At 39.1% G+C, this 15,632-nt stretch overlaps 2 protein-coding genes across 18 annotated transcripts in view; one reads left to right on the top strand and one right to left on the bottom strand.

Annotated features, from left to right (window-relative positions):
* Window positions 1–15,632, bottom strand: part of ATM (ATM serine/threonine kinase) — a 140,310-nt gene that overhangs the window by 4,867 nt on the left and 119,811 nt on the right. For all 7 annotated transcript variants that reach the window (XM_055273004.2, XM_063636467.1, XM_063636463.1 and 4 more), the window contains 4 exons: window positions 13,185–13,350; window positions 11,727–11,813; window positions 5,965–6,079; window positions 4,853–4,916 (listed from right to left, as the gene is read on the bottom strand). In XM_055273004.2, the coding sequence (XP_055128979.1) occupies window positions 4,853–4,916; window positions 5,965–6,079; window positions 11,727–11,813; window positions 13,185–13,350 (432 nt within the window). The remainder of the gene's footprint in view (window positions 1–4,852; window positions 4,917–5,964; window positions 6,080–11,726; window positions 11,814–13,184; window positions 13,351–15,632) is intronic.
* Window positions 1–15,632, top strand: part of C3H11orf65 (chromosome 3 C11orf65 homolog) — a 213,110-nt gene that overhangs the window by 111,141 nt on the left and 86,337 nt on the right. Inside the window, exon 9 of one of the 11 annotated variants that reach the window (XM_063636502.1) lies at window positions 8,166–8,398. The exons of the other annotated variants lie outside the window; for them this stretch is intronic. Coding sequence (XP_063492572.1) covers window positions 8,166–8,179 — 14 coding nt within the window. The 3' untranslated portion in view covers window positions 8,180–8,398. Of the gene's footprint in view, window positions 1–8,165; window positions 8,399–15,632 lie in introns of those variants that run through there. 11 annotated transcript variants of the gene reach the window in all.

Here is a 15,632-nt window from a genome sequence, read left to right as displayed (position 1 = left end):
TAACTGGTATGAGATGGTATCTCATTGTGGCTTTGATTTGCATTTCTCTGATGGCCAGTGATGATGAGCATTTTTTCATGTGTTTTTTGGCTGCATAAATGTCTTCTTTTGAGAAGTGTCTGTTCATATCCTTTGCCCACTTGTTGATGGGGTTGTTTGTTTTTTTTCTTGTAAATTTGTTTGAGTTCATTGTAGATTCTGGATGTTTGCCCTTTGTCAGATGAGTAGGTTGCAAAAATTTTCTCCCATTCTGTGGTTGCCTGTTCACTCTGATGGTAGTTTCTTTTGCTGTGCAGAAGCTCTTTAGTTTAATTAGATCCCATTTGTCAATTTTGGCTTTTGTTGCCATTGCTTTTGGTGTTTCAGACATGAAGTCCTTGCCAATGCCTATGTCCTGAATGGTATTGCCTAGGTTTTCTTCTAGGGTTTTTATGGTTTTAGGTCTAACATGTAAGTCTTTAATCCATCTTGAATTAATTTTTGTATAAGGTGTAAAGAAGGGATCCAGTTTCAGCTTTCTACATATGGCTAGCCAGTTTTCCCAGCACCATTTATTAAATAGGGAATCCTTTCCCCATTGCTTGTTTCTGTCAGGTTTGTCAAAGATCAGATAGTTGTAGATATGCGGCTTTAATCTATTAAAAGGAGATAAGCATTAGTCACTTTCTTTCCTTCTGTCTCTACTCTTAACCCTGGGTTAGGGTATTTGCTTTGTGGGGCCCAATTCTTCCTCAGCCAGGCTATCTCAAGGTATAGATTGGGATGTGGGAACTGGAGAGCATGAGCAAGCCTATTTGGACCTCACTCCTAAGCCATCTTCTCCAATAGTTTTATCAGTAACAAACCTGAAATTCTGATCTCCAACCTATTTATTCCTATGGCTCTTTTTCTCTCAGTTCTAAATCTGGGTGGATCCAGAAAGGTATAATTTGTTGAAACCTCCTCAAAACCCAAGGTTTGGTGCTGCGTTTGGAATCTTGAGATGTATATTAGGTGTAGAATTAGGATACCAAAGCAACTGACATGGCTAGAGCAAGTGGCTTTAGGTCTTAAATTTTAGAAAGCGAGGTCATGAGGAATTCCTGATATTGGCAGTTCAGAACAGCTAACTGCTCTGGTATTTATAAACACAGAACTTTAAAAAAAAATAGGCTTTAGCAAATGCTTACAAATCTTAGAAATAAGTGGAGACAATACAAAGAATGATTCTACAGGGCATTCCAGTATTACAAGGTTGGAACACTTTTTTGCTGCTACCTGTATACAGTTTCTCAGTAAATCTGCAGGTTGGGACTATAAAATGCCTTTAGCAGATTTAGTTTCAGGACATGTACTAGATTAGCAGAACCAAAATCTCTCTATTTTTTAATGCTGTTTTGAGTGTCCTCGAGGACCATTAAATACTGTGGAGAAACTGAGCTTGATTACATGTAGCTTGTTCGTTAAGTTCAAGGGTTCCTATGTGACTTGTGACAGTGTCCAAGTTGGGCACTGACATGGCTTTAGATTTCAGAGATCCAAACCAGTTTCACCCACAAAAGGGAAACATTAATATATTTTATTAATGAACTAATGAAAAGGAATGAAGGCCTCTAATATAGACTAGATGGTTTTCTTGGGTTGAAGTAGAAGAAAAATCCAAATTACTTCAAAACCAAGGGCTTCTGTCAGGAATCATACTTGCAAATATTAGAATTAAAGAGGAACTGGAATAAGTAAAAAATTATGCTTCAGTCTGACAAGACAGAAGTGGTTGGAAACAGTAAAGGAATAGAGACTGATTAAGCTAGAGCAGGGTTTCTCAGTCTCAGCACTACTGTCATTTTGGATGGGGTATTTCTTTGCTGTGGGGGCTAACTTGTACATTCTGGGGTGTTCAGCAGCATCCCTGGCCTCTACCCAGTAGATGTCAATACTATCCTCATCTCCCATCCCCAACTGTGACAACCAAAAATGCCTCCAGACATTGCCAACTGTCCTCTAGGGGACAAAATTGCTCTTGGCTAAACATCACTGAGCTAGAGGGAGAGATATATTTCCTTAGCAGAACACATAAAATCTTAGAGGACAGAATGGTCCATTAGGAAGAAAATGAAATCTTGAAGGCCAGGAGAGACAAATACACTGAGAGGAAAAGGGAAATACACTCAGGGTAAAGTGCTCTGAAGGAGGGGCTTAGGAAGCGGGGAGATCAGTTCAGAAATAGTGACTGTGTCTCAATGAAATCTAAGAGAAGAAAAGAAATGAATCCAAGAGAGGAGAGAAATTATGTCCCAGAGGACTGGGAACCAGGATGCTATTGAGAAGCACCCTCCTAAAGCTGAAGGCAGAAAGGGTCTTACTGTGGTAAGATCACTGGGGAAATTATTCTTGAAGATTGGGACCATCACACCAAATGATTTTGAGAAATTCGGACAGATTTACGGAGGGAAGATTAGGTAGATGAGTGTAAAATACACAAAGCATTGGAGGGTGTGTCTAAAGGTGAGAGTTATTCTAGGTGGAGGTGCAAATCACTTTTCAGACTCAAAACCCTCACTCAGAGGAAATCCAAAGTCCTCACAATGGCAAAGGATCTGGCCACTGTCACTTCTCTAATTTGATCTCCTACCACTCTAAAAGATGAAGTCCATAAGCAGTTTGGCATTAAACTAGTAAGATTTCTGAGGCCCTAAAAGAACTACCTTCTTCTGGTGAGTGTTAGGTAGGATACAACTACTGGAAGAAACTCCCAAATCCACCTTAGCATAAAAATCTCTTGTGACTGAAACTAGGTAGAGTAAAATACTAAAGAATATGTTAAGCTGCTTTGACTCTTTAATTTGAAAAGTTTGGGGTTTTTTTTTTTTTTTTTTTTTTTTAAGACAGAGTCTTGCTCTTGTCGCCCAGGCTGGAGGGAAATGGTGCAATTTCAGCTCACTACAACCTCCGCCTCCTGGGTTCATGCGATTCTCCTGCCTCAGCCTCCTGAGTAGCTGGGATTACAGGTGCCTGCCATCACGCCCAGCTAATTTTTGTATTTTTATTAGAGACGGGGTTTCACCATGTTGGCCAAACTGGTCTTGAACTCCTGACCTCAGGTGATCCACCTGTCTCAGCCTCTCAAAGTGCTGGGATTACAGGCGTGAGCCACCGCGCCCGGCCCTCTTTTTCTTACATGAAAAAGTGCAAGATGATATAACTTTAGAGTTTAATTTCGACATTATTGAGGCATCCATGTTACCATGTATTATTTTTTTTAAATGTTACACATCATGCTTATTTTCTTATCATTTATTCTTACTGCAGAACCAATGGCAAACTGTAACAAATGACAACATGTATGAACAGAATTTGAAATGGGTAAAAGAAAAGAGAATGTATTTTTAACCTTGGGAATAGCACAGCCTTGGATTTAATTTTACCAACATATCACTGGGACCTATTTCAGTAAACTCTTTTTTTTTTTTTTTTTTTTTTTTGAGACGGAGTATCACTCTGTCACCCAGGCTGGAGTGCAGTGGTGCCATCTCGGCTCACTGCAAGCTCCACCTCCCGGGTTCACGCCATTCTCCTGCCTCAGCCTCCTGAGTAGCTGGGACTACAGGCGCCTGCCACTGCGCCCGGCTAATTTTTTGTATTTTTCTTAGTAGAGACGGGGTTTCACTGTCTTAGCCAGGATGGTCTCGATCTCCTGACCTCGTGATCCACCCGCCTCGGCCTCCCAAAGTGCTGGGATTACAGGCGTGAGCCACCGCGCCCGGCCTCAGTAAACTCTTTGTAGCAAAATCTGTATTACCATCTGCAGTCCAAAGGAGATCTATAAAGATGGCTCGGTTCATAAAGGTGCACAAAGGACCACCCTGATGGACTGTTACTCATCTTCCAAGGGATAAAGCCCCACCCTTATTGACCACAGCCTTAATGGTTAATGCCAATGAATTAAGACAGTTCTCATATCCTAGTTGAACAGTAGGAGAGATTTTTAAAAATACATATATTCCTGCCCCATCCCTAGAAACCTGGTTTGAATTTGATCAGCATCAATGTTTTTTAAATGCAGTACAAGTAATACTAACATGCAGCCAGTCCAACATAATCAGGTTAAAGGAAGAAAAGCTGAGGAGTGGAAAAGAGGCAAGCCCATACTGCACTCTACCTGCCATGTTTCCCTGGGGAGGCCACATTCCTGATTTCTTGTCTCACATACCCTTACCAGATTGGTGAATGACTGGCATAGGCACTAACAGCACAGACACTGAAATTTGTTTGACTTCCTTTTTTCTGCCCTGGATCAAGACAAGGCAGTGATCCTGATTACATGTATTTGCTCTGCAGGCCCAAACCCTATTCGGGTGAGCTGTCCCAAGGTTAAGACAGCAGAGAGGTACTGAGGTAGCACCAGCAGTAAACTAGTCTGGCCCTCATTCCTAAGCCATGTTCCTCTAGTAATGATGCTGACAATTTGATCTCCATTTGTCTGACTAATTAGTTCTAAACCTGGGCAGGGAAAAAGGAGATATAAATTACTGATTTTTCTTAAACCCTAATGGAAACCATTCTGAAAATAATAATACCATATGGAATATCTAAATGTCAAAGAGTTGATTTATGAATTGAAAACTAGAGACTACTTACAATGCTTTAACATTCCAAGAAACTCGAGGGGGGCTGAAGGCATTTCTAAACCAGTATTTTTGGATGTGTGAAAAGGCTAAGGGCGCAATCTCCTCCCTTCTGCTGCCCAGCCACATCCCCCTATGTTAAAATGAAGCAGTGCTCTTCATATCAGTGACTTCCTGACGAGATACACAGTCTATCTGGTAAAAATAAATAAATAAATAAATAAATTCTTCCTTATAAAATACTTTACCTCTACAATGGTTAACAGAGTTTCCTGAGAGTTTCTCATCACTTCCATGGTTTTCTCACAGCATCTAGAGTCAAACATTATAAATACGGATTTTGTTACACACCAATATTTTCAACATATCTCTATCTGTATACTGCCATGTGTAGTATGCTGAGCGTATGCTTAATAATCTACACATTTGTATCTCAAAATAGCATAATACTTGGCAGAGTGGGCTTTCATTAGATATTTGAAATGAATACAAATATGTATTTGACTATTTCACAAGCTTGGTATTTACAAGAATAACACAACACTACTATGAAAGATTTCTTTCAGTCTTTGATTTTCTTTTCTTTTGGCAATGGGGTCTTGCTGCATTGCCCAGGCTGGTCTCAAACTCCTGGGGCCAAGTTATCCTCCTGCCTCAGCCTCCCAAGTAGCTGGGATTACAGGCATGCACCACTGTGCTCAGCTCTCAGTCTTTGATTATTGTGGCAATTATTAGTTTACATTGACTGCAATCTGCCCCAATCCAAGTGAGTACACTGACCTATGCTGGGAAAACTACAAGGAACTGCAAAGCTTTTTTAGTAGCACAATGTTATACTAGAACACAAGCTCCTATAAATAAAAATGTAGTCTCTTCTATATGCCCAGTGATGAGCAACCAATAGTAGTTTGGATCATTAAAAAAGAGTCAGCCAGGACAGAGGTGTAAAGTAAAGGTGGGATGCTTACAGAGGAGGTTCGGAATAACAGTATGTATGTTACATGGGCTTAGGTCCCAGGTGGGTGGAAGGGAGGGAAGCTATTATTGCTTTTACCCAGGGTCTTTTCCTTAGTATTGATAAGGCACTGGAATACAATTCTAGCATTAAATTCTACAATCTATAGAAATCTCTAACCCGTATGTGTGTGCGTGTGTGTGTGTGTGTGTGTGTGTGTGTGTGTGTGTGTTTTAGAGACAGGGTCTTGCTGTATTGCCTAGGCTGGACTCAAACTCCTGGGCTCAAACAGTCCTCCCACTTCAGCCTCCTGAGTAGCTGGGATTACAGGTGCAAAGAACCATGCCCAGCCCATGTAATTTTGACATCAAAAATTATTTCCCTCCTTTACTTCGTATCACTTACCTTCTGAAGACACCTTCAACACCAGTAATGCCCATGCCATCCACAATATCTCTGGTGAGTCTAAAAGGAACTGTCTCCGGAGTAGGAAGGATTTTGCCCTGTTCAAAAGCAACACCTAAAGTAAAGAATACAGTGAGGTTAGGAGGTTTGACAGCTAATTTACTTTCTTTCCAGTTAGAATGTGAACTTTACAAAGGCAACAAACCATATGTTACCTATATTCTATGAATACTAGTATGTATAGTAGTTTACTTCTGCTCTGGCTGCCTTCCTCATCTTCTTCACTGTCTATGAGATCCACCTTAAATCCAAATAACGTAACTACTTCTTAACCTAACTAGAGAAATCTAGGTTAAAGGGTGATTTTTAAAAATGAAATAACTACTGGTATAATTTAAAATGGAGACGATATATTTATATTTAAAAAAATTTTAGGCTGGGTGTGGTGGCTCACGCCTGTAATCCCAACACCTTGAGAGGCCGAGGAGGCCTGACACCTGAGGTCAAGAGTTAAGAGACCAGCCTGGCCAACATGGTGAAACCTTGTCTCTACTAAAAATACAAAAATTAGCTGGGCGTGGTGGCGGGCGCCTATAATCCCAGTTACTCAGGAGGCTGAGACAGGAGAATCACTTGAACCTGGGAGGTGAAGGATACATGGAGCTGAGATCGTGCCATTGCACTCCAGCCTGGGCGACAAGAGTGAAACTCCATCTCAAAAAAAAAAAAAAATTAATGAGACTTTATGAGATAATTAAATGTTCACTTGGAGTTGTAAGAAATTATACAGAAAAGATCATCCCATATGCCTTTTACCCATTTCACCCCAACTGTAATATCCTGCAAAACTATAATACTACTGACATCGACGCAGTCAAGCTATGTAATATAAGGATCCTTCATACTGCCCTGTACGGCCACACCTATTTCCCTCCCATAGCCTATCACCCAGCCCCCTAACCCCCTATTTTTCTAGCAGCCACTAATCTGTTCTCCATTTTTATAATTTTGTCATTTCAAGTATGTTACATAAATGGAAGTGGAATAATCATACAGTACGTAACCTTTTGGGAATAGCTTTTTACACTCAGCCTAATTCTCTGGAGATTCATCCAAATTGTTATGTATATCAATAGTTCTGTTTCTTTTCATTGCTGAGTAGTATTTCAGGGCATGGATGTAACACAGTTTGTTTAAGCATTTGCCCACTGTAGGACATCTGGATTTTTCTTGGCTATTGATGAGTAAAGCTGCTATACACATTTGTAGTACATGGCCATTTTATAAGTAGATTTTGTTGTTAAGTTTTCAGAGTTCTTAAAGATTGTTCTTTTGGCATCAAGTCTAGGAACTCTGTTTAGCCCTAGATGCTGAAGGTTTCCTCTTAATTTTCTTCCTCTGTTGCTCAGCTTGGGTAATTTCTACTGCTCTGTCTTCTGTTCACTGATCATTTCTTCTGTCTCCTCATTCTGCAGTTGAAATTTTTTATTTTATTTACTATATTTTTCTGTTCTAAAATTTCCATCTGGTTCTCCTTTATATCTACTTCTATACTGAGACTAATTATTTCTGTGCTGAGACTTACTATATTTTCATTTGTTTCAAGCATGTTTGTAATTGCTCCTTCAGTGTTTTTATGATGGCTGCTTTAAAATCTTAGATAATTCCAACATCATTGTCATCTCAGTGTTGGCACCTACAGGTGGCCATTTTTCATTAAAGTTGAGATTTTCCTGGTTCCAGGTATGACTAATGATTTTCAATTGACACCTACACCTTTTAGTTATTATGAGACTCAGGATCTTCCTTAAACTTCTGCCTTTGATGCCTTTGGGAGTCACCACCTTGTTACTGCTAGGTAAGGGCAGAGACTAGATTCCCCAATTGGCCTCCACTGACACTCAACAGGGAAAGGGCTTGCTATAGCTGAGTAGGGCTGAAAGTCCAGGTTCCCCGGATATGTCCACTGACATCAAGGAGTGAGTCAGAAAAAAGGAAAAAAAGGTTGGAAAATATAGACTAGCAGGTAACAGTATAAATGATACACTGAGAAGGCCTAATATAGGGTTATTGGAGTCCCAGAAACAGGGAAGAACCTGGATGGACCCTATGACATGACTATGTGATGACAGAATGTGATGGAAGTGATACTGTGCAAGTTTCAGGCCTAGCCCTTAACTTCCACTTCCTTCCCCTTGGAGCCCCGAGATGCTGAGTAGGTCCAGGACACTATTGTGGACAGAGAGGCCACATAGGAGTGCCGAAGCATCAGACACGTAAGTGAAGAAGCCATCATGAACTCTGGCCCAGCTGAGTCTTAACTCCAGCCCCAGATGCTAACTGCAGCTGCATGAGAGATTCTAAGTGAAAACTGCCCAGCTGAGCCCAGTCAACAGACTATGAGAGATAATAATAAATAAATTGTGATTTTAAGCTACTAAATTTTGGGGTGGTTTGTTATGCAGCAACAGGTAACCAGATATACACAGAATAGTATACAAATCACCCAAGTGTGACTCACTGAGATTTTTGCAAAGTGAACAAATCTACGTTAACAGAACTCTACCAGCATTCCAGAGGTCCCCCTTCAGCCCCTCCTACCAGTCACTAATCACCTCTTTCAAAGGGTCACCACTATCCTGATTTCTAACACTATACATTAATTTTATCAGCTTTTGAATTTTATGTAAATGGAATTATACATATGTACTCTTTTGTGTTGGAATCTTTCACTTAGCATTATATTTGTGAGAGTCTTCTATATTGTGTGTTATTGTTCATTCAATCTCATTATATACAAAGAGAATATAAATATATGACAATTTGTTCATCCATTCTACCTATGATGGATATCTGGATTGTTTCCAGTTAGGGGCTATTATGAATAGTGCTACTATAAACATTTTCATACATATGTATGCATTTCTGTTGGAGTGGAATTGATGGGTCACAGGATATACATAAAGTCAGCTTTAGTGGATAATGCCAAACAATATTCCAAAGGGGTTGTACCAATTTACCCTTCTCATTTATAGATGCTTTTAGCATGACCTGAATGGACACAGGTTGGCATACTCCTACCTCTAATTTGCGTCTTCCAGACCACTGCCCTTTCATTCTCAGATAAAGTCTGGCTCCTCTGTTGAGATCCCCACCTTCTAGCTCTAACAAATCCCTCCCATCTTAATGTTTACTATGTAAACCTGTAAGGTTTTCTCTCACATTCACTGAATGTTGGCATGGACCTGGCTCACAATCTTCCCCTCTGCCCCAACTCTAGAATTCATTCTGGGGAAAACCATATAATATCCGTGACCATCTCTGTTCTCTTAGAATTCAATTTCAATTTCATTCTATCTTAGCGAACCACTCATATGGGTTGTACTCCAGAAATGAGTCTGCTAAAACTGCACCTTCTCAGACATTGTAAATTGTACATTCTAATCAAAACCTCTTCTCCTTCTACCCCTTATTCTTACTACACAGTCTTCAAATTTGACTGAGATTTCTAGTTTATTAGCCCTCTTCCCTCCCTAATTCAGCCCAGGGGTAGAGACAATAAGCTTGATTACTCTCATCAGTGCTTCAAATCTTCTTGTCCCCTTGTCCCTCTGCCACATCTCCCATTTTAAACTACAACTTAAGCTCCAAGGATGTTGAGGACTGCTGGAAAATCATACAACAACCCTATTGGCTCCACTACAAATTAGGATTGAAAGTGCCCCTTAAACTGCTTGGCATGTCTTATTTATTTATCCCTTTCTAGTCAGGTCTTGGTCTCATTTCCATGGCAAATTTTAGAATTTTATTGATCTTTTAAGGCCAGTTACCATCCCTCCAATTCCTAGCAAATGAGCATGCTTTCTATTTCTCAGCAAAAACAGAATAGCAAATATAATTCCTTCATACTCCTTCCTCTCCAGCTTAAGACTTTCCTATTGGCATCACTTTTCCTTCTCTCTCAGCAGAAAAGCTAACATGCCTCCAATCTAAAGCCAATGCTATCAGACTTACATACTTTATGATTTCCCTTGCTATTTCAATTATCTTTTGTTTTTCTCCTGTATCTTCAATATCTAACAGGTTTAAACCTCTCCTGTCTTAAAAAAGCAAGGACCAAATATGCCTCTCATTCCTGCAGCAAATTTCTCTGCCATCCTTCCCTTCCCTTCTAAACTTCTTGTAGGAAGATTCCACATTCTTTTTTTTTTTTTGGAGACGGAGTCTTGCTCTGTCACCCAGGCCGAAGTGCAGTGGCGCGATCTTAGCTCACTGCAACCTCTGCCTCCCCGGTTCAAGTGACTCTCCTGCCTCAGCCTCCCAAGTAGCTGGGACTACAGGTGCCCACCACCTTACCTGGCTAATTTTTTGTATTTTAGTAGAGATGGGGTTTCACCATGTTGGCCAGGAAGGTCTCAATCTCGTGACCTCATGATCCACCTGCCTCGGCCTCCCAAAGTGTTGGGATTACAGGCGTGAGCCACCGCACCTGGCAGATTCCACATTCTTAATCTACACATCCTTAACTTCCATTCAGTCCTTGCCTTTTTACAGTATGGTTTCCTCCATTCTATCCAAAGGGGACTTCCAAGGCCTCTAAGATTGATTACTTGTTAAATTCAAAGGTCTATTTTCAGCATTCATCCTCTCTGACCTTTCTGTATCAGATACTATTGAGCACTACTTCTTTCATAAAAGATTTTCCCCTCTTGCCTTCCAAGATCCTGACTTCCTAGTTTTCAAGACTTGAGTACTTCTCATCTTTTTCTGGCTCAGCCTTTCCAAGGCTCACTTTCCTTATGATTTCATCTTTAGGTCTCTTTATCAAGGATGATGTGTAAGATCAGAACCTCCTCCAGCCCAGTGACTTCAACTGAAATCTGTTTGCTGAAGATTCTGGATCTCCATCATTACATTCACACTTCTTTCTTATATATTAAACTGTCTATTCCACCTAGAAATCCCATTAATACTTCAAGATAATGAGCAAAACTAAATTCATCACTTTCTTATTATTTACAAAACTTGATATATTCCTTAGCTAGAAGCTTCAGTTATCTGGGGGCCCCACTCCCCCACTTTTTCCTCATCTAGTATCACTGGTACAGTTTACTACAAAAATGTCCCTCAAATCTAATATTCTGGTTTCTACAACTTTAGTATAAATCTTCATCATTTCTCATCTAAACTATTACAATATCCCTTAATTTTTCTTCCTGCTGCCAATACCACTCCCCAAAGTGCTCCTGAAATTATGTTTCTGAAAATAAAATATTATCATGTCCTTCATTTATTTCCTATGGTTTAATGCAATGAAGTTGAAACTCCTTAGCCTGGCTTTTCACAGTCTAGTACCAATCTCTCTCTCAAGCGACTCAACTACAAGCTTACTTCACTCCAGACACATTTAATGTCTCACCACTCCCACAACATGCTACATCTTAAAATTACTTCTTGTTTTGGTGGAATAGCCCTGATTCCTTCTTTTGAATCTGCTCTATCTTCTGTCTGAATTATGCTTTCTTTCTTGAAGACCAGGCTCAAAAGTCACCTCATCTATTAAGTTTCACTCAGTATCCCAGGCAGAGTTAACTGTTTCTTCCAGGACAACTGTTTATGCTGAAAACAAAAAAAACCAATATTTACTGCTTCCATGTATCTGTCTCTCTTTTATATTTGTAATATCTTGGTAGACAAACAACATTCCATGATGACCAAATATTTACTAAAAAGAATAGAGATACACAGATTTTATTACTTACCTAAATCTATATGTACAAGTTCTGCTGACTGCTCATTTATCAAGATATTCTGTACATGTCTATCACCAAGTCCAAGTATGTAACCAACTGGAAAAAAAAAAAACGAACAATCTGAAATCACTGATTCCATCTCTTTCTAATATACAGCCTTAATTTCAATTAAGACCACTAACGTGGTATAATCTTTAAGTAGTTTAGGATTTTTAGCCTACTTAAATGATGTGCATAACTGGCCATATTGAGTTTAACTCAAATCTTGCCAGCTATTTTAATGCATATTGCATTTTACAAATCCTAGATGATTTGCTAAAAATATTTTCTCTTTACTAATAGGCACACATTTTAAAATATTAGTATTTAAAAAATTATTGTGGCTAAAGTTGAGACCCATTATTTACCTGGGCCAAAGCTGTGCATTATATGTACTCAAATTTTTATTGAACATACTTATAAAATGAGAAGTCTATGGATAAACTCTTCACTCTTCAGTGAAACTTTCTTCTCCTGGATGAATTATATTTAACACAAATTAATCATTCATTCATTTCACCAGGTATGTATCCCCCCAAAAAACTGCATTTCTGTATTTAAGACAGATGATGACATGCACTAATGGGAGAAATCACATGGTATTACAAAAAAAAACATGGGGTAGGGAATCAGAATGACTGGGTGTCTGGCTCACTCTGTCATTAACTAGGCCTACTTTCTTGTTTATAAACTAGTTGTATCAGTTTAGTGATTCTCTATGTAGAAGAGAGTTTCACAATTACCTGGGAACTCTTTCAAAACATACATGCCCTGCCTTCCTGGGGTATAGTATGTAAGTGATGGAGGGAGTCATCTTTAGTTAAAAAAAAAAAAAAAAAATTGATTAGATGATCTCTAATGTTTCCATTAGTTCTCATACTCTAGGATTTTGTTAACCATACTAGCTACCTATTCTAATTTCTTAAGGAAAAATAGTCAAAATATATATTGTACACAAAATATTTAAATATATCTCATGATTTCTGTTCTGAAAACAAAATTCTACTAAACTATTAATCACTAGGTGATAATATTTAGAGGTATTTTAGAGGTTATATGCAAAAGAACAAAAATAATTAAAGGAAATAAGTTATCACAGGTTTCATTATTTTCCAAAGAAAGTCTCAGAAAGTAATATATTGAGAGGAGAGAAAATATGCCATATTCACTATAAAATGAAGAAAACCCTGTCTTTTTATTATTTATCGAAGTAGGAGAATTCTCTTCTGCATAAGTTATAAAAAGGTAGACGCTAAGAATCAGGATGAACAAGAAACATGATTTAATAATGAAGATGGTTTGGTTACTAACCACATCATCACTGTCATCCCCCTGCAACTCAGAATGTAGAAAAAGTGCTGAATCAAACAAAAATAAAACCTGCCAAACAACAAAGTGCTGAATCTACTATATGTACAAGAAGATTACCAATAGAAGAAGTGGCTACACTGCGCGTATAAGCCAATCGCTTCTCAAACCAAATAGCTGGATCCAAGAATTTTTCCATGCAGAAGTAACGGAAAACTGGTTGAAAATTTTGGCAAACATCCATGAAGACTTCATATTTCTCTTCAAAAGACTTTTTTTGTACCTCCTTTAAATAGAGCATATATATAATTATTTTTCAATATTGTGTTCAATTAAACTAATATACACATTTTTATATAAAAATATGACAGATATAGGGGCAATAAAGATGAACAGGATACATTACCTACAAGAAGCTAACAGTCTGGACAGGGAAGCAATTAATTACAAGTGATAATCCCTTTAGGATTTCCATATTAATTGTTGGGGGAGGAAGCACACCTACAGTGACTGTTATTTGTTTTGATTAAATTCTAATTTGAATAATCCTGTAATCTTAAGCAGAAGTAAACACAGAAATGCCTAAGTAGTTCCAGATAACCTCAGATGGCATCACAGCATTGGGTTGCAATAGAAAACAGGAAAAGAGAAAGAATAGAAGAATCCCTCATGGATGGCAGCTGACATGACTCAGATCTCTATCCTCCAACATCTTCTTGCTATAAAATACTACCTGAAGCAAAGCTTACCGACTTCAACTCCCTCCCATCTATGTGCTGATGATTTCTAAATCTGTATGTTTGGCCCAGATATCTTTATTAAGCTTTAGCTTAATGTGCTTCTCAAGCTGCCATTCAGCATCTTCACTTGGATCACTTCCAAATTCAAATACTACTTCATCTCTGGCAAACTTTAGTCACCTCTTCTATTCTTCAGTGCAGCAAAGAGCTTCGCCATCTACCCAGCTGCCCCAACCAGAAAACTGGGAGGCACTGGCCACTCCTTTTCTCCAACATTTTTTTTTTTGGAGACAGGGTGACAGGGTCTCTGTCACCTGGACTGGAGTGCAGGGGTGTGATCACAGCTCACTGCAACTTTGGCCCCTGAGCTCAAGCAATCCTCCCACCTCAGCCTCGAGTAGCTGGGATTACAGGCATGTGCCACCATTACCTGGCTGACTTTTTATTTTTTGTAGAGATGGGGTCTCACTGTTTCCCAGGCTGATCTTAAACTCCCGGGCTCAAGCAATCCTCCCACCTTGGTATCCTTAAGTGCTGGGATTACAGGCATGCGCTACCACACCTGCCCCCCAACCTTATTTTTAATCAGCAATCAAATGCTATGAATTCTGCCTCCTTCATATTTCTCATCTCTACCCACGATTCTCCCTTCCTACTGCCATTCATCTCAGTTCAGACCATCTCATGCCTCCAGTTTGCATTCTCAAAAATAGAACCCACAGTGCTGTCGGAATTTCTTTCTAAAATGCAAGTCTGATATAACTATCCTTTAGGGTCTTATAAGGCCTATAGCATAAAGTGCAAACTCCTTTGCATTTCATAAAGCAACAGTCCATCTTTTGACCAACAATTACTGCTCCAATCTCATCTTTTCTTCCTCAAACACTAAGCCTATGCTTATGTTGTCTTTGCCTGCTCATGCCTCCTCTCCTTTGCTTATATGCTCCTTCTGCCTGGAAAAACAACTCATTTACAAAACTTAGCTCACACACCTTTTCCTCTGTGAAGCAGTTCTTGGATCTACTTCTCTCTATTCTCCCCACCCCAGGTAGAACTAAGCACTTCCTCCTCCATACCTACACTGTACCCTGTGTGCCCTGTACAGACTTCCATCACAACACCTATAGCACTTGTCACACATTTTAAAAAACATGTCACAGAAAGCACAATAAAATGAACAGTAAATGGATTTTGGATTTAGACAAGGCTCAAATCCTTGCTCTGTTTATTAGTTCACTGGCCTTGGGCAAGTTCCCTGAACTTCTCATTTTAAAATGGGGATAAGGATCATGATGATTAGTCGTAATATTTGTGAAGTCTTAAGTCAGCACAGTACCTGGTAGATAGAAAGCATACAATAAATGTTGCTGATTCAGTGAATGAGTATCAGACTCGATGGCCAATGTGACACTGTAAATGTCTCAGAAGGTTTTCTGTATCAGTATCATAAAAAATTACTTAATAATCTTGTTGTTGTTGTTGTTTTAGTGTGTTTGTTTTTTAGAGATGGGGTCTTGCTGTGTTGCCCAGGCTGGCCTCAAAATCCTGGGCTCAAGTGATCCCGCAGACTCAGCCTCTCAAGTAGCTGGGATTACAGGTGCATGCCATCGAGCCTAGCATTTTAGTGTTTTGTTTGCTAAGAATTAGTTTATCCCAAATTGAAAGCCAATCAGCACACACTGAATAACCTTTACATTTCTTATCTGACAAGGGTTGACATATTATATAGTTTAAAATCCTTCCTTTTTCACTCACACACTTTCATTCTGATGAGTTTTTCTTTTACTTAGTATCTTTGACAATTACCTGATGAAATTAAAGTTTTTTT

The sequence above is a fragment of the Symphalangus syndactylus genome, chromosome 3 (genome assembly GCF_028878055.3).
Source record: "Symphalangus syndactylus isolate Jambi chromosome 3, NHGRI_mSymSyn1-v2.1_pri, whole genome shotgun sequence".
In the NCBI taxonomy this organism is placed as follows: Eukaryota; Metazoa; Chordata; class Mammalia; order Primates; family Hylobatidae; genus Symphalangus; species Symphalangus syndactylus.
The sequence above is the reverse complement of the archived record's forward strand: the minus strand, read 5'-3'. Positions and strand labels throughout refer to the sequence as shown.